This window comes from Lynx rufus, unplaced genomic scaffold (genome assembly GCF_022079265.1).
Source record: "Lynx rufus isolate CCGP_SWC_20201006 ecotype Redwood Valley unplaced genomic scaffold, mLynRuf1.p SCAF_5, whole genome shotgun sequence".
In the NCBI taxonomy this organism is placed as follows: domain Eukaryota; kingdom Metazoa; phylum Chordata; class Mammalia; order Carnivora; family Felidae; genus Lynx; species Lynx rufus.
Window position 1 is genome coordinate 124,232,957 of NW_025814867.1, and position 19,984 is coordinate 124,252,940.

The following is a 19,984-nucleotide window of genomic DNA, read 5'->3' on the forward strand; positions in this document are numbered from 1 at the left end:
TTGCTTCAAGGAAGAAAAGCTGAGGGCTAACTCTGGGGCCAAATACGGGTGAGGTTAGGGAGGGCAAGGCAGAGCTACCTCGGCTCGGGACCCGCCTGCCAGGATGGCCTCAGTCCCGCGGGGGGGAAAAAGGCTGGGGAGGAAAGGGCAGGTCTGCGACCTTCAGGTGCTAGCCTACCTCGCCGCCGGGTCCCTACCTCGCCGCCGCCCCCCCGCCCCCCCGCCCCCGGCTCCGGACGAGAGTCCGGGAATCACCACGGGTCCCGCTCCGCCCCGCCGGGCGGGGGGGTGGGGAGGGAGGGGAGGCAGGCGGCCGTTCTCTCCGGCTATAAAGGGCCCCGGGACTCCGAAGCTCGCCTCAGCTTCCTCCGACTCCGCCTTCGCCGCCTTCCTCCCAACTAGAGCTCCAGTTCCCGCTCAGGTTCCAATCGACCCACTCGGGCTCGGCTACTCGGGCTGCAGCAGAAGATGGCGGCTCCGGTGGCTCGGGGCGAGTGCTCCGAGGCGGCGCTGGCTGCAGCCCTGGCGGATGTGCCGGAACTAGCCCGACTTCTGGAGCTCGACCCGTACCTGAAGCCCTTCGCCCTGGACTTCCAGCGCAGGTACCGCCTGATACCGCTCAGGGCTCTCCCCCTCCCCATCCCCCCCCCCTCTCCTTAGAGTGGGACTGGCTGCCTTCCCAGCGCGGGCTCCGGGGTCGAACCGCCCCTCGGCTGGGTGCGTGCAGGTCCCGCCCCCTTCCGGGCCCGCCTCTCAGCCCCGCCCCGCCCTGCGCTGGCCCGCCCCCGACCTTGGAGGGTAGCCACTTTGTATGGTGGGCGTCGGGGTGACTTCGCTGCATCCTGTGTCTTGCGGAGTGGTGGGTTGATGACAACTCTGGTCCCCGGACTAGACTTAGAAGCGCGGAATAAACTTGCCTCATCCCCTCTCCTTTCCTTTCGAACCAGCGGGTGTGCGCCATTGAGTACGTGCTTTGGCTCCCAGCAGTGGTTTCCTCAGGTGCGGATACTGAGGGAGGCAAAGCCACTGCAGGTTTTGTGACCTTTCCATTCAACAGAGTTGTACTGTGAATTAGCGTGTGCGTAACACTCGGCGTGTGTAATCGTGCGTTTACAATTTCGTTTATTTCATTGCAAATATTGTGATTTTATATCCACGATTCTCTCAGGCAGCTCTTGCTCCTTGTTAATATTTCCTTTCAGAGAAGATGAAACGTTACCTTGGCCACTTTATTTACCCTCCGTGGGCCCACATTGAAGAGGAAACTTATAGCGACATTTGTCAGCAAAATTTGCCCGTGTTTGGCATTGCCACCCCGAAGAGGGACAAAGGCCAGGAGAGCCAAACTTCTGGAGGCCCGTTTAGGGGCTTTAGCTTCAGTTTGTCTCCTAACATCCTACAGTACATTGGTTTAGCACAATTGAGTCGCCGGGATAATAATTCTAGTAGGCAGCTCAACTTCGAAGGTATAGTTTGTAAGATTGAAATAGTTGTCATACTAGTTATAGTAGTTTCATTTGTGAGATAAGCACATTGTGATTTATGGTTTCAGCCCTTTTAGCCGAGAGACTCCAGGGCAAAAACTACCATGGCAACAGAATACGCATGGTCAAATTTTCAAGTAATAGAAAACAGCCATTTAGTTATGGCCAAGAAGCAGTGTTGGGGGTAATGAAACAGGTTTGATTTGGAATTTGGAAAAAAACAAAAAACAAAAAACAAAAAAAAACCCACTTAGGTTCATGACTTGGCATTGTCACCTACTACCTGCATTCAATCCAGCAACTGTTTCTTAAGGAGTCCCTATGAACAAAAAATAAGAGATACCAAGTTCAATACAACATCTCATTCCAGAGCTTGTATACCCTAAAGAATGAGCACTCCTCAAAGTAGTCACCTTGAGCTGTCGCTCAGTTGATCAGATGATTGGAACCTTATGCAGCCTTGTGAAATTGCTTTCAGTATTTACAGTTTATACTTTCAAAGTCACTGAGTGCATCATCTTCATAGTTCAAACTTGAATTTGATTTAGAAATAGTCAAAAAATTTTAGAGCAAAGAGATGGTGGTCAGACTTTTTTGATGTGTTTATTGATGATGATACTTAATTTATTTGTATGCTTTGTAAATGGCACTTAAGACCTTTCTAGGAGAGAGTTGTTGGAATGTTTTGTTTTGTTCCCCCACCTCCTTTAAAAAAAAAAAAAAATGATCACAGCAGACAAACATCCCTTGTCATGTAATTGACTTCAACTCCATTGGGACTGAAGCAGTTATGATGTTCTTTCATGGTTTGTCAAAACTAATGAGAGAGACAAAGGCCACAATAAAGAAAAGTGGGGGCAAACCACTATTCTTGGTGAAAAGGCTGGTCCACTGGGCCCTTGTGACTCACTCTGACCTGGATTCTACTTCTGGTCCTGGTTTGGAGTAATTGCCATTTTCCAGCACACATGTTCCATTTAGGCATATCAAATAGTCATTTGGCATTTGGCAGTAGTAACTTTTACTGCTAACATTTGAAGAATAAAACATCCTTCCCTCAAGAAGTTTGCTTCTGGTTACTTTATCTATTCTCTATTTATTTCTAATAACCCACTGGCACATTTTGTCTTTGGCCTAACACAAATATACAATCAGTCAAACATTCAAGTGCAAAGTAGAACTTACTGAGGAGTGCAGAAAATTTAGGGTACAAACAACAGTGTTTAGGAATGGTGATGGGGCAGTCAGTTTCTTTTCATTAATGGGCTGTCTCATCTTTTCTCAACCAAAGTATCTTCATCAGAAATTCTGTTATGTACATTTGTTGTTCTTGTTTACCTTTTCTGTAACTGTAAGAATGTTGGATCCAGTGTGAGGATTAGTGAATTACTCTGTTACATGAAATAAAAATTAGTTCATTAGTGTGTGTGATAGCCCCTATAATGTCTCATTGATTACCTCCTAAGATGGGATTTTCCTCTTGGCTTTCCTGCTTTTTTCACCTGTCATTTATACTGCAATTAGTTGCAGTGGTGTAATTGCAAAATCTTAGTGTTTTAAAGAATAGCATTTAATTGTGCCAATATTACATGCTAACATGAGTCAGGCTCTCCTTGTGGCAATCACTCAAGAATTTAGGATGATGAAGTCTTCGTTTTGAAACATGCTTCTATAATGTTTGCTGTAGGGGACATGTTGAACTATGTACCTTTTCTTACAGCTTTTGTCTATGAGTGGGTCACTTCTGCTGATACATTAGATCGGCCAGTGTAAGTCAAATGTGACTTTTGAGCCTTGTGTGTGAAACATAAAAGTGACATTTGTGAACAGCTTGAAGATCAACACAGTTGCAGTAACACTTATCTATACCCTCTGTTTAAAGTTTATAGAGTATTTTCAGATTTTAATTTAATCCTGATAACAAAACCATGAGGCAGGAAGAATTTTGTTTTTCCTGTCTTACAGATGAAGAACCCAAGATTTGGTCAAATGCTTGGCTCAAGTTTACATGGGTTAGTAGTACTGCAGGTGGGATTAATCTTTCTTTCTAGAACCTTTTACAACAAGTTCATGAAAAATGACTTTTTGCTAATTTAGCGGATACCTCTTTCCTCTTTATCTCTAGCATTGGACATTTTGGGCCACTTCTTGAAGACATGAAAATCTTTTGCTTTTCCTCTATTACATCTGATGGTTTTTCTTCTATCTCTTTCTGATTATTTAACACAAGAGATTCTCAGGACTCTTCCCTAGGTCCTTTTATGTGTTTCTACTTTATATACTTTCCTTAAACATTCTCCTCCATCCATGTATTCCATCTATGTACTGACACTGCCCACATCTATCTTCAGCCCCCAGTCTCTCTCCTGGTCTCGGTCATATTTATTTATTTATTTATTTATTTATTTATTTATTTATTATTTTATTATTTTTTTAATTTACACCCCAATTAGTTAGCATATAGTGCAACAATGATTTCAGGAGTAGATTCCTTAATGCCTCTTACCCAGTTAGCCCATCCCCCCTCCCACAACCCCTCCAGTAGCCCTCTGTTTGTTCTCTGTATTGAGTCTTTTGTGTTCTGTCTCCGTTTTTATATTATTTTTGCTTCCCTTCCCTTGAGTTCATCTGTTCTGTGTCTTAAAGTCCTCATATGAGTGTTTGGTCGTATTTATAAATACCTACATTTTGATGTCCTAGAAGTAAAACTCAACATGCGTAAAGCCAAACCTAGGGTTTTTCAATCCAAACGTTTGTCCCTTATACCCTGTCCCTGTGTGTGGTATCCTTATCTACTAACTTCTCAAGCCTAAGACTTAAAACTTAACCTTAATTCTCACCTTCTCTTTCTTCTTATCTCCAAGTCTAATCAATGATGGCTCCTGTTTTTCAACTATATGCCAACTCTACAGTCCTACTGCCGTCATCCTACTCAAGGTGGTAGTAGCCTCTCTAGCCTGGTTTACAAAAATAGCCTTATAGTTCTTGCCTTTTTTCAATTTTTTTTTCAATCCCCCATAGCTTTTAAGGTATAACACAGACTTCTCATGATGTGCAAGATTCTATATCATATGGTCTCTGTCTACCTTTTGAGCCTCATCTTTGGACCTTCCTTCTCATTCTGTTCTGTGTTACCAGAGGGAGCCTAGGGATAGAGAGGCAGCTGAGATGTCTGATGGCCATTCCACAAGGGGTACTAAAATATCACTAGAATCAATTGAAAACATGCTATCTTTTTCACACATGTACTCCTTTTTAATGTTGAAGATTTTCATTTGTGTGTGTTCACAAGAAGTTAGGGGTCTGGGAAAATCACTGAATAATTGGCAAAGGAGATTAAGAACTGGAAACGTTTTTGATCTTTATCAGAAATGACTCCTTTAGTTTAGTGGAAATGAATTAATAAGTGAACCCTTTTATACATTCTTTATTAATATAACCCTCTATTCCATTAAATAGATCTTTTAACACATGTTTATAAAGGATATCAGTTTGAGGTAGTCCAGAATAGTCTGTGTTGGAAGCCAAATGTTTTGGTCTAGACATGGTTCCAGCTGTACATGCTGTTTGTTCTGTTTTATGCATACTTTGCTTCTGCCTTATATCCTCCTATATGTGCCTCTGGAAACAGCTTAGAGGTATACCTTCCCTGACTTCACTCTATCCTTACACCTTTTTCCAGGCTAGGTAAGGAGCCTCATTTCTTGTCTACCATCTTGAACACCCTCATCTTAAAGATGCTCATCCACTGTAATATAGTTGTCTTTCTGCTCTTTTGTACCCCCACTAGATTGTTGACTCCCTTGGGTGGGCACTTTTCCTGTATTGTTTTTTGTTTGTTTGTTTACTATTCTCAATCTGTAGAAACATACTTGACTTACAGGAAACAGTATAGAATTTAAATGAATGTGTTCTGCGTCTATTTATTTTTTTCGTTTTTTTTTTTTATTAATGTTTATTTTTGAAAAAGTGAGAGAGAGAGAGATGGAGTGCAAGCAGGGGAGGGGCAGAGAAAGGAGACACAGAATCTGAAGAAGGCTCTAGGCTCCGAGCTGTCAGCCCAGAGCCTGATGCAGGGCTTGAACTCACAAACTGTGAGCCAAAGTTGGATGCTTAACCAACTGAACCACCCAGGCACCCCATATTTTTCCCTTTTTTATACCAGTGAGTCTCAGTCAACTTACCTTAAGCTAAAAATTGTTGGGAATGCTAGGATAAAGAGAGAAGCAGCAGCAGTTACCAGGGGATTATGTATGACAATCTGGGGGAAAGGGGAAATACATGTTTAAATAAAGAGCTAAAGGTAACTGGGGAAAATGAAGAAAATCATTATGAATTAGATACTTCCACAAAGAGTAAAGTTTTTTGTTTTTGTTTTTTTTTCAATTTATTTATTTGGAGAGAGCGTGTGCTCGTGTGATCGGGGCGGGGGGGGTGGGCAGAAAGAGAGGGAGAGAGAGAATCCTAAGCAGGCTCTGCGCTGTCATCTTGGGGCTCCATCCCATGAACTGTGAGATCATGACCTGAGCCAAAATCAAGACTCAGATGCTTAACCGACTGAATCACCCAGGTGCCCCAACACAGAGACTAAAGGTTTAATCACTGAAGGGATATTCAATTTGAGAAAGCCTGATGTGAAATTGTGTGCCTAAGAATGGGAAGAGAGGTTTTTGTGACCTCAAGTATACTAAGCATTACAATTACAGTGAACATCTCTATTTTGTTAGAAATGAAGTTAGTTTTTACACTGGTAGCTAATCAGAGTTGGAAAGTGCTTTGGATTTGTGTATCAGCAGCCACACCAAATTGATTCTCACAGCATAGAAGTTTTATATCATAGCTGCATGGTGCACTTTTTTCTCAGTGCCTGGCCAAGTTATTGGCTCTGAAGAAAGTCAAATGTCAGTGATTCTAGAAGGCAGGGATAAATCTGAAGATTACAAGATGTATCTGGCTCACTCTTCTGTACTAGTAGATTTATTTGCCCTTTGCAGCTGAGATCTATACTAACTCCAGAGTTACTCCTGAATTTTCTACAGCGATGGGCAAGAGGCTTTGACCTCTTTTCATTTTCAAAGTGCCTTAAAATGACTTGGTGGAGCATTTGGGTAGACTCTGGTGCCTGCTGTAACACCTCCTGGGAAATGACTCTTGATGTGATAACTTCTTAGAGGATTCCGTTCGGCTCCTACCAAGCTGGCCCTAGTTAGTCAGCGAGATTTTAATATAGTCCCAGTGAAATGTACTATAGTTTTAGACTGATAAGAATACCATACTGCTGTTATTTGAAAGCATTTATTAAACTTCAATTATACATTTATAGATATTAAAAGAAAACATGAAAGTGTTTTCATTTGAGAGAATTGCTGCTACCAGTTTCTTCTAAAGTAAGTTTATTTTTTACTAACGAGTACATCTCTCTTCTTGTGATGTCTACCCATCAGTAGATGCTTACCACTGTTTTGAATCCAGGGTTCTTTTGTGTTTAACAACCAAAAGCAGCATATTTCTGTTTTGTGTTTAGAGTAACAGGAACTAAATACATGAATAAAATGTAAAACTCCACAGTAAGCATACATTATTATACAATCTACATTCCTTAATTTATTATGCAATTATGTTGCATCTTATTTGATACTGTTTAAGTTATAGTGACTAACTTGTAAAACCTGATTGTTTTCTGATGTTTAAATGATTAGAATACTTTAGATTCTAAATTTAGTTTCCTAATATGTAAAAGGGGAAAGTATATAAAAATATTGCTGTGTATGTGTTGCAAAGTATAAGAGCAAGATGAAGCTTGAACTTGAACTCTCATGTGTCCTAAGAGCTTTGAATTTGAGGGCAAATTAATCAACCTCTGTGAACCTCAATTTCGTTTTCTGTAAAATATGGACGGGACCTACCTTCTAGGAGTGTCTTGAGGACTACAAGTATATTAAAGATCCTCTGTAAATAAATGATAGCTATTTGATGATGATAATATCGTAAGCAAAATAGCCTTCCATCTTAAATATTCACTAGGATATTATTTTCAAAAGATCTTATTGCTAGCTTTTTTCATGCTGTATCCTGAAATCAACTATCAGGTAAATAATACGACCAGAAATTCTCCACAACTCTTCATTTTGTTGGATGGCATCTTTACTTTAGGGACTTCCTTCTTTTTCCCAGTAGAGCCATTATGTGAATGAGGTGAGGAGGTGGTAATTTTAATCATAATCTAGTATACAAGGAAAGGAATATGTTTAAACTTTGATCCTTCATTTGGAGAGGAAATAATGCAATTGCCTGTTTAAGCTGAAGGCAAGATAATTCCAGGATATAATGAGCATAAAGCTTTCTTTAGAGAGAGAGGTAAATGCTAGCCTGCAGAGGCTCAGAATCACCCTTCTTTTGATCTTCCTTTCCCATCTTTTCTCTTCTTTCATCTGACTGCTAACTGTTCATATTCTTGGGCATCAAACAACTGTAGGAATTTTCTTCCTCTTGAACTCTGGATGGCTGGAAGAATGGTCATATCAAGTTTACCGATACGCAGAATAACTTTGAAAATGAGAAAAAAATATATATAATAGCAGCTTAAAAGCTTGAAAATGAAAGAATTTTTCAGTAGAACCTTAACATAATCTATTAATAAGAATAAAATTTAAATTCAGTATCTTTCCTTGTGCTTTCTCTTTATTTGATGATTTCAGTTATTTTCAATATGTTTGATTTTACAATGAGATATGTAAAACAGAGAAATGGAATATTCATGGGTGTCTTGGTAGATCCATGGAACAGAAATTACAATGAGTCATAGTCTCTGGGTATGTGCTGTAGGTCTGAAATCTAAAATATAATAATCAGAAACAAAGTATACACTTCTTGGTATAGGTAACAGATACACTTCTTATATAGGTAACCTTGAAGTTTTCCAAATATTTATCAAGTCAGAATTAAATATTTCTTTTACCAGTGAAATCATGTGTTACTCAATATCCTCAATCTAATTTATTTTCATTTTCATAAATTATAAACAACTAGCCACAGGTTATATTTAATTATGAATAACTGCATGATACAGGTACATGCTTTGTTACAGAAACATAATAAAACCAGTTATGCATTTAGGTCTATGTAACAGAAAACTCAGCATACTTTCAATTAGCAGAAAATCCCACAGACTGCGTAATTAAAATAGAAATTTGTATTTCTCACAAAGAAAGTGAAGATGAATGGTTTGGGCCTTAGCATTGACCCATCCTTTATCTTTCTGCTCTATTATCTTTAGCACATAGTCTTTATATTCTTATGCTTAGAAGATGGCTGGGTGCATCTAGGCCCACACGTTCATGCCCGCTCACTCTGTCCATTTTAACCAAGCATACGTTAATTTTCCTATAAACTTTATCTACATCTTTCAGTTTACAAATTATTGATCAGAACTGTTCCATGATCTTGCTTGACTGAAAGTGAGCCTAGATACTCAAGGCTTTTAGTTATACACCTTCCTGAGAAAAGTCCTTTGGCCTCACCTATCAGGACATCCCAGAGCTCTGTCCTTTGCTCCAAAAAGGACACTATTTCTGCCTAAAGATGAAAAGACCCAATGAGACTGTGTTGTAGTTCCCTAATATCACCTCTGTGTATAAAACCCTCTGAAGAGAACCCGGGTGTTTTCATTTCTCCCAAGAAAAGTCTACAGCTGTCCTCAATATCACCAACCCCTGAGTCATGGCTTTCACTTTTCTAAACCTGATCTGTATTTTTCTGGATTATTTTCTTAGGGGAATGTAGAGACTTTTGACTACTCTGGCCCCAGATGAGCTGATTAGGTGCCCTCAGCTGGCCTCAAGACTTGGGAACACCACCATCTTTTCCTTTTAATTTCACAGATATTTTACTCTTAAAAAGTATGAGTATTTTGAGAGGAAATGAGTTTATCAATTACTAATAATATATATATATTCTTGGGCTCATGAAAAAATGATCTGACTGGATGGAGTGTCTGGGTGTCTCAGTCAGTTAAGTGTCTGACTCTTGATATGGCTCAGGTCATGATCTCATGAATCATGAGATCGAGTCCTGTGTGGGTCTCTGTGCTGGCAGCATGGAGACTGCTTTGGATTCTCCCTTTCCCTCTCTCTTTGCCCCTCACCCATTCATGCACATGCATGCACACTCTCTTGCTCTCAAAAATAAGTAAATAAACATTGAAACATGGCAAACAAAATGATCTGATATATCTTCAAGTCTTTTGGAGAATATAGTATTGGTGAGGTTAGAAACAAAGTTAAAGATGTCAATTTATGCTCAATCTTTAAAACATGAATTGTCTTTTATTATCTAACGGCTTGCATGTTTATGGGGCTTTAATCTTATACCTTCCTATGCTTTTCTTTTGAAAGCTTGTTACTGTTGTTCTTCACAACATACTTAGCATGGACTTTTCATATAAATATAGGATTTTATCATCATAGGCAAGGTTAGGGTTTTGTCTTTGGTAATAGGACTAAAGAGCGATTGTGATTCCTCTTTGTTGTCAGAATAGAAGACCATTGCTGTGTCCAGAGTCATATTAACTTTCTCTCCTAAGAGGTTATAGGCCTAGTATCTATGCTTTTTCTGTACTATTATTTGTAGATCATGAGTAACTAATGTCTGAATTACTATTGTTTTTTAATTGTTTTACAGTGTTCTCTCAAGAGGACTGGTTATTATCTCAGAATTCTGGAAGTTCACAAATGAGTTCATTTGTCATTTCCATGTTTTTTTCCAGCTCTTATATTTCTGCATTAAAAATCCCTGATACTTTTGTTATTTGTACGCTGTTGTTGTTTACACATGGAGTCTTTCATTTTCCTGTTGGTAATATTATGGTTGTTCTTTAAAATTGTGCTTGCTAGAGATATGAATGTAACGAAACTAACTCTTTTTGCTTCACTTCCCTAAGTTGCCCGTAATTGAAAACTATATGCTATCCATGTGGTATTAGGTAAATTTCTACTCACAAGTATAACACATAAGCAGGAAATACATAGAAACAAGGGTGTTAAAATAAGTTTTGTTGTGGCAGGTCCAAAGTACCTTTGAAGTTAGAAGACATGAAAAACAAACAAAAAACAATGAGCCTAAAAAAAAAAAAAAAAAAAAGGAAAGAAAGGTTAGAGGATATTTAAAAATCGAGTGAATTTAGATAACTGCAAATTGTACTAGACTGAATTTAAAAAAGAAATATTTTAAAATAATTATAGACTCATAGGAAGTTGCAAAGTAGTTCAAAGAAGGCTCCTTTCTCAAGCTTGCCCCTGTGTTAGTATTCTTGCATAACTATATTACAGTATCAAAACCAGGAAGTTGGGGCACCTGGGTGGCTCAGTCGGTTAAGCGTCCAACTTCGGCTCAGGTCCTGATCTCACAGTCTGTGAATTCGAGCCCTGTGCTGGGCTTTGTACTGATGGCTCAGAGCCTGGAGCCTGTTTTGGATTCTGTGTCTCCCTCTCTCTCTGCCCCTCACCCGTTAGTGCTGTGCCTCTCTTGTTCTCAAAAAATATATAAAACATAAAAATTAAAAACAAACAAAACCAGGAAGTGAACATTGATATAATCTACAGACCTCATTCAGATTTCATGAGTTTTTTGTTACATGCGCTTATTTGTGTGTATCCACTTCTTTGCAATTTTATCACTAGTACATGTTAATGTAACCACTTTCATTATGAAGATATGGATCTAGTCCATCCATGGACAAAATGGAACTAACTGTTCTTTTATACTCCTGCTGTCTGTCTTCCTGCTCATCCCTAACCTTTGGTAACCAGTGGTTTGTTTTCCATCTCTATAACATTTACTTTTTCATTTGTAGAATGATTTGAAACTTAAACCATATACTTTGTAATCTTTGGAGATTGGCTTTTTTTTTTTTTTCCTCCACTCAGCATAATGCCCTTAAGATCTGTCCCAAGTTGCACAGATCCATAGTTTCTTTTTGTCACTGAATGGTATTCCACTGTATGTATGTTGTAGTATGGTATGTATGTTCCATAGTGTGTACACCTGTTGAAGGACATATGGATTATTTCCAATAGTTTTGGCTATTAAAAATATTTTCATGAAGTTAAGGTATTAATATTTACATGTGGATTTTACTTTTCTGAGAGAAATGCCTATGAGCGTGAATGCTGGGTCATATGGCACGTGTATGCGCATTTTTCTAAGAACTTGCCAAACTACTCTCCATGGTATCTTTGCCATTTTGGATTTCAACCAGAAATGTATATTTTATTGCCTATGGATATTTGGTTCTTTTTTAAGATCATGAACTGACAGACTTGTATTGAAGAGCCACCTGAGCAAAATAAATTGGTGTTTTAGTTAGGTCTCACTGAAATATATGAATGATGACACTTGTCATCTTGTGTTGCAGTTTTTTCAATATTTAATTTTCGTATTTTTTCTCTTATGGCATAACATTTCTTAATTTATATCTTAAACATATAGACTGAATTTGTAATTTTAATTTGACTTTTTAAGGTTCTTATTTCATGTCTTACACTTAGAACCCACTTGCTTGTCAGTACCACATATTGTTCAGTTCAATATTATAAAAAAATATTGCTTTTAAAAATAAGTTTCATTCATTTTATTTTCTTGACTTAAATAAGCAAATCTTCAAAACCATTTTGTTATGCTCTTACTTCTAGGAATGAATATGTTAAATCTTAAGTAAGGTAATGTTAATATTTCCTAAGATTAGTGACTTTTTATCTAACTGAAATTACCCTTTGGTTTATTTCAATCTTAATATTTACTTTGATGTTTGTCAGATTCATTGTGCTATTAGTATAATAGAAATCAGAGCATGTCAATTTCGAGACAGAAATTGCTTAGATGTTGAGAGATGAAAGTTATTAGTACGTTTATTTGGCAAAATTTGTGAAATTTGAGTAAGATAGCTAAAAATTTACCCATCTTTAAACAGAAAAGTAAAGTGGAACTTTTGAGGATTTGTTCATTCTACACTGATTACTCACTATGACGAATATGAGGCACTGAACATCTGAAAGAGACTTCTGCCAGCTCTACTGATAAATTATCACCATCACAATAATAATTATTACAATTTATGTATACATAATTTTATGTGTATTGAGTCTGAGATCTGTATTTCTAAGAAGCTCCCAGGAGGTACTGATGCTGCTGTTTCACGGATATTTTGATTAGCAAGGCACAACATGGCCCCAACTCAATTTAAAACTGTGTTAATAATGGGCCAAATTTTATTCTATAAATATTTAAGTTATATTTTCTAATTATTTGAAAATAAGTGATCCATATACACTAATATAGTTAACCAGATTATTTAATTTTTTTTAATTTTTTTTTTAACGTTTATTTATTTTTGAGACAGAGAGAGACAGAGCATGAACAGGGGAGAGTCAGAGAGAGGGAGACACAGAATCCGAAACAGGCTCCAGGCTCTGAGCTGTCAGCACAGAGCCCAACGCGGGGCTCGAATTCACGGACCGAGAGATCATGACCTGAGCAGAAGTCAGCCGCCCAACCGACTGAGCCACCCAGGCGCCCCCAGATTATTTAATTTTTAAATGTCACAATGATTTTTCTATTTACTGTTGGTAAAAGGAGTTTTATCATTATCAAAGTTACTTTTTCTCATATTTGCATTGTGAGTTTCAATGCTGCATATAGGTCTTCAGGATAAGATATAAAAGAGGACTACATAGAGAAAATTATTCGCCACACTAGTGTTCCAGGGTATACATAAGCATCTGAGTCATAGGCTATTTCATTAATTTGTTTAACAAATCTATTTCTGACCTCCTCATTGTCCCAGGCATTTCTCTATGTGATAGTAGAACTATTATGAGTAAGGTAGGCTTCCTACCTGACAGGAGTTCTAACTGGGGACATGAACAAATAAATGCAGTTATAGTAGATACTTGTGCATAAAATTCAGTATAAGACAGATGAAAGCATATCCTGTTCTGTTAAGGAAGTGGAGTATATACCACAAAGAGGTTCATTTCAATTGCCTGAAATTCTTAAAATTATTCCTCTATAAAAGAAGGATTGAGTCTTAATGAATGTGGACAAAGTTTGAGCTATTTTTGGAAGGAGTCACAGAATGTGGTCGCTAAAACATGAATCCACATTAAAACTATGATGAAGTTATATGACTGCTACACAGCTTTTATTGCTTTTAAGTGAAAGTTTACTTGCAAAAATGGCTCAGTTGCAAAATATGCTTGTGTAAGAGTTGCCATCTTGTGTAAGAACTGAAGCCTCTAAAATGGTTTATAAATCGTATTTGATAACACATCAGCATGTTTCTTTAACAGATAAGCCCATTTTGGAAGGGATTGTGGACTATTTTTAGAGGCAATGAAGCAATTCTTAAGTAAGCTAAGGGCATCCATTCCTGAATGAGTCAGGGGAGCATTTTGATGAGTGTCACCCAGTCAGGAAGGTCTCAGAAATGCACAGGAATGCTGAGTTTCTCCACCTGATCACACCCTAAGTGTCTCACCTAGATTAGCACTACTCTGTAGAAATATAATATAAGCCACATATGTAATTTCAAAATTTCTAGTGGCCACATGGGAAAAGATAAATAGAAACAGATAAAAATGAATTTTTGGAATATATATTTTTAACCCAGTGTATTCAAAATATTATAGTTTCCACATATAGTTTAAAAGTTAGTGATAAGAGGGGCACGTGAGTTGCTCAGTTGGTTAAGTGTCCAACTCTTGATTTCGGCTCAGGTCGTGATCTCACGGTTTGTGAGTTTGAGCCCCACATTGGGCTCTGTGCATGGGTTCACAGCACGGAACCTGCTTGGGATTCTCTCTCTCCCTCTCTCTCTTCCCCTCCCCCACTTGCTCTCTCAAAATAAATAAATAAACATTAAAAAAAATTACTGATGAGATATTTTACATGTGCTGTCCATACCAAGTCTTTGGAATCTGATTATATTTTGCACTCACAGCTTTCAAGTGTCCCATAGCCACGTATGGCTAGTGGCTAACATATTAGAGTGCAAGTTTAGATTATACATTTGGAAGAAGAGTTTTTATGGAAAGAATTGGTATGACTGATAAAAATAATGGAAAGGAAAGATTAAGAAGAGAGAGAGGTTCAGTCAGCTCTGTGTTGTTGATAAAAGAGGGAAGTATTCCCATAGTGATTCTGATTTTGCTTAAGAGAGAGTCAGCAATTATTAAATTTTTTTTATGTTTATTTATTTTTGAGAGATCGAGAGCACGAGCAGGGGAGGGGCAGAGAGAGAGAGTGACACAGAATCTGAAGTAGGCTCCAGGCTCTGAGCTGTCAGTACAAAGACTAACGTGGGACTTGAACTCACAAACTGAAAGATCATGACCCGAACCAAAGTCAGACACTCAATCGACTGAGCCACCCAGGTGTCTTGAGAGTCAGCAATTATTGACTGGTGACGTTTTAAAATAACTAATACTTAAACAGAAATATAAATGGATGATATCATAAATATAAACATAGAGATATGTCATGTACTTAATTAATTGGGATCTACTAGGTAGTCAGGTTTTCCACAAGTTATTTGACATGGCTAGTCCATATTGCCCTTTTCATTTAGGTGATTCTTATTTATATAATTTTTATTTGCTGAATGAAGTACATCTATCCCATAAAGCAAAACAAACAAAACAAAATAAACAGCCAAAGTAAATCTGGCCCTTCTTGATAAAGTGAGATTAGGTGGCTCCTCTGTGCTGTAACGGTCCTAGACCTTTCGGGATGTGCCAGCCTTACTTTGACTCAGCCTATGACAGCTGTTCCTAACTTTGTTGTCCTAAGAATCTTGCTTTTTGCAGTGACTCATTATGACTTGCATTATTCCAGAGTTGGTCCTCTGCTTGTAAGAGAGAAAGGTTGGAAAGCTTGTTCCTTGATCACTCTTGGAGCTATTGACAGTATTGTGGGTGTGTGTGCATGCACGAACATGAGTGTTTTGTGTTTCATGCCCTTTTCTTCATGACTTGCTTTTCTTATTTCCTCTATACAGTAGTTTCTTCAGTATTTATACTTTTTATTTTGCTCTTACTCTCTTTGCATACTTAATAGTTACCCTTGCAACAATAAAAATCATTACCATTTATAAAAGTATTTGTCGTCATGAAGTACCAAGCAGATTCTTCCCATGGAATGTTATTTTCCTTCTCTCTTTACTACTGTTTTCTCCACATTATAGCTGCTCAGTACATGCTGACTCACTGTGCATCCCTGGGATGCTGCCTGTGTGTTTTGAATTTAAGAAGAGAAGAATATATTTAGACATTATTGTCTTTTAGGTGTTTTCCACAGAGCATGGAATAGAGGTTTTTACTCAGGGGGTGCTTTGCAAGTTGATATTGACTGGGGGTCTGGTCCAGCTTGTTCTGTAATATTAGAAATCTAGAAATATTTATTGCTATAGTTGTTGAAGGGTCCCTAGAAACGCTTGAAAATAATTCTTCTATCATGTAGTGGCCTGTGGTGGGGAAAACCTCTCTCACATACAGCTTAACCTTTCTCACGTCTAATACTACTCGTGAAGAAGATTGTAATTTGTGCATTGTGCTTTTATCAGGTTGCTGTTCCCAATGCAGTTAGTGTAATTTTTCATTTCCTAACAGTCCTCAGGCAATTCTATTTAACATGCTTTCTATTTCAGAACATTCTCCTATTTAAAAAACTTCTTTCGCCTCAGGCCCAACATGCTTTTCCAGCCAGGCCAGTAGTAATTTCCATCCTTGCTGGCTTCATTCACCTTCACTGTTGAAATTTTATATAGATTTCCTAGGAATGTCTTCTTTTTTACGGCATAGCAAATGCTGGGATGTGTAACCCTTCTATTTGTTGATATTATTTTGGCTTACAAAAATATTATTTCGCTTTAATACTAAGGACAAAACATGCCTATTTTTTTATTTTTGTTTCAAACTTGTGTTAGATTGCAAACTAGACTTTGTTTTCTTAATGAATAGAATTTTAACTTTCCACCTAAACATACATACATACATACATTTATTTATTTATTTCTACCTGAACTTTTAAAGTCATTCACAAAACGTTCTCAAACAATAGTATTAACACTAGAATAAGAGGCTGTTTCACTGATGTAAAAAAAAGGTGGGGGCATTCAGGTTCATTTCATAGGTAGCAAATTCCTCTTAAGGTCTCTTAAAAGTGAGTGAAACAAATTATCTCGATTGCCATCCCAAATGATCATGATTTAGGCTTGATTTTGGCTTGTGATAAAAGAGCATTGTAAGTTGGGGCTCTTGAAGGTGCTTTTGGGTTTGATTTCAGTAATAATACTCTAGAGAGATTTAGGTTTTTAATGGGGCAAGTCTGGTAAACAGAAGTATCCAAGAGAAAGCCTTTTTTTTTTTTTTCTCTTATCATTAGCCATTCTGGCTTATATCAGGGTAGATTTTGAAATATCTATTACAATATCAAGTTTTTCAAGTGATTGTATATATATATTATATATTATATTATTATATATATAAAGACCTCAGCCTAAACTAACATTTGAACTCTGCTATGCTAGAAATATGTATTTAACATTGTATGTAGATACATATCATATGTGTGTGTATGTGTTTGCGTGTATAAATGGCTTTTATTTCATGTCTCATCCGAGTGGAAATAAAGGTTTTCCTATTCATTGTGCTGATATCTGTGTCAAAATGTGGCAGAAAATGGGGAGTTTCTTCTCTTTGGGGATAGTAATCATAGTGTTAAAAAGGAGAAAGAAACAGTACTTCTTTTTTTGGGTTATAGTTTGCATTTTAAATTTCATTGCTGTGCCTCTCAACTTCCATCTGTGTTGACATTTGGGAATTTTGTCGTTGCTCTTTCTCAAGTAGAGTGGAAAAGCTTAAAACAGAATTTACACTTTAAAATACAACGGAGGCTCTGTCACCTCGTGATTCACTCCAGGTCTGAGTACTTTTTCTTTGGCCAAAAAAAAAAAAAAAAATGTTTTCTTGAATGAAATCATTCTCAAGCTTATGACACTACTCAATATTATCTATTATTAACAACTATTTTTCCATTTTGGCATTAATGGAAAGTTCAGGCTGAAAATACAGTGATAAATACTCAAATTTTAGGTACTTAATATTTTATGACATGAAGAGATGTTTTCATATGGTGTACTGAAACATACAGATGTTTTCAGATGTATTGTTAATTGTTATTTATTAATTACATTGTGGTTTTATTTTATTTTACCTTATTTTTTAATTAGGTTCATTTGTAACCTCAGGAAGAGTAAAATCCTGGTTGAGCCACAAATAGATCGGGTGCTCCATGATCTTTTTTCTTTTCTTTTCTTTTCTTTTTTCCCTTAACTTTCTAAATCTGGGTCTCTTGGCATTCCCTCCGCACCCCATCCGTGTGTGTGTGTGTGTGTGTGTGTGTGTGTGCGTGTGTGTAAGAAAGACACAATCTTTTGGCTGAACAATTAGAGGCCTATACCTCTGTTTAGTGACTGACAGGTTTGGCTGATAGGTTCTTCTTTTAGTCTGTTTGGACTGCTATAACAGAACACCAAAGTGGCTTAAACAACAGAAATTTATTTCTCAAAGTCCTGGAGGCTGAGAAGTCTGAGATTCAGGCATTGGCAGATGGAGTGTTTGGTAAGGACACTCTTCCTGGTTTGCAGATGTCAGTCTTCTCCTTGTATCCTTATTTGGAAGAGAGAAGAGAGAAAATCAGTGAGCTCTCTCCAATCTGTTTTTATAAGGGCACTGCCATTCAAGAGGGCTTCACTGTCAGGACCTTCCAAACACCCCATCTTCTACTACCATCACAGGGGTTAGGATTTCAGTGTATGAATATTAGGGGCACATAAGCATGCAGTCCATAACAACTCCCTAAGATTTTCTAGCTCTTAGTGTTTGGGATGGAATCTTTTGGGTACAGTCGGTTTTTAGATTTTAAATAATGTGTGTGTGTGTATGTATGTGTCCAGCACTCTTTGGCAATACAGCAGAAGCTCATTGTAATTTTCTAAGGCAGCTGTTGATCATTTGATAATCATTTTTAATAATGAAGTCTACATGATTGAAATTAGGGAGTGGTAGATTTGGGGGGGGCGTTGATTTTATATACTGTGAAAGGCAAAAAAGGAATAGTGCAAGTCTCCCCAAATTTGTTACCTTCAAATTGGAAAGACTGGGACTATTAAATGTTCAGGGTTCCTGGGAAGCGAGGCAGAGGCTTGGTTATAGGCAGATGTAATTCATTCATTGAGTAGACTGGGAAGGAATAGGTTAGCTATTTATTTCCTTAGGTTGAAATAATTATAATGAAATTCTTTTGGAGAAAAATAAGAACATTGTAAATGAAGTCTATGTAAGATCTAGAAGGAAAAGATATTTTAAGAGCGTTTACTGCATTTTAGATTTTCTTACAAAAAGTAACAATAAATATAGTGCTGACTCTGGACTAAACAGATACAACTGGTTGTCATACAAATAATTAAGCATTCATTTTAATGTTTTTGACACCACCTTAAACCATTTCTTTTCACTTTCCTCCTTGCCTAGTCATTACAAATCTGCAGGCACATTTAACTTATTTTTTTTAATATTTTATTTATTTTTGAGAGAGAGAGACAGAGTGTGAGCAGAGGAGGAACAGAGGGGGAGACACAGAATCCAATGCAGGCTCCAGGCTCTGAACTGTCAGCACAGAACCCGACATGGGGCTCGAACCCATGAACTGTGAGATCATGACCTGAGCCGAAGTCGGATGCTTAACTGACTAAGCCACCCAGGCGCCCCAGGCACATTTAACTTATAAAAAAGGAAAGGATGCAAATAATTTATACTAGATTTCTTGGTGTTTTATTTTGATGTTTCTGTGTAGTGCAGGATAGTAGAATCGGTGTATGTTTTTGAGTATATTAGGGAAGTATTTGCTTCTCGAGTAGATGCATAGATGAAGGGTGCAGACCCTACAGTATAATTTCAGTATCTTAATAAAAGCTAATTCGTAATTTCAGAGACACACATGCATTCATTACATATTAGACATCTCATTGTGATAACTGAGTCTTTTTTTTCTGTTCCCTTTCCTACTGTTTGCTTTCCCTCGGTTCTGTTTCTGTTCTGTGACCTTTAGTTGATATTCTGGCTGATCAGCCAATTAGAGGTAAAGTGATAATAGCTGACAATAACTTAATATTATGCTCTTATATATTATATACTTTTAAATGATGGTGTTTGCAGGCTGATTCAAGATCAGCCATTTGAGAATTTATGAGACTTTCAGCCAGGGAGCATTTTTGTTTTGTTAATTTTTTTTAATGCTTATTTATTTTTCAGAGAGAGAGAGAGAGAGAGAGAGAGAGAGAGAATGAGAGAGAGAGAGAGAGAGAGAGAATGAGTGGGGGAGGGGCAGAGAGAGAAGATGAACCAGGCTCCAGGCTCTGAGCTGTCAGTACAGAGCCCAATGCAGGG

At 37.7% G+C, this 19,984-nt stretch overlaps 1 protein-coding gene across 2 annotated transcripts in view; it reads left to right on the forward strand.

The window, feature by feature from the left end:
• Positions 1-298: 298 nt before the first annotated feature.
• Positions 299-19,984, forward strand: part of GBE1 (1,4-alpha-glucan branching enzyme 1) — a 267,247-nt gene continuing 247,561 nt past the window's right edge. Inside the window, exon 1 of one of the 2 annotated variants that reach the window (XM_047099391.1) lies at positions 299-602. In XM_047099391.1, the coding sequence (XP_046955347.1) occupies positions 469-602 (134 nt within the window). In that variant the 5' untranslated portion in view covers positions 299-468. The remainder of the gene's footprint in view (positions 603-19,984) is intronic. The other variant, XM_047099389.1, reaches the window with a different exon arrangement.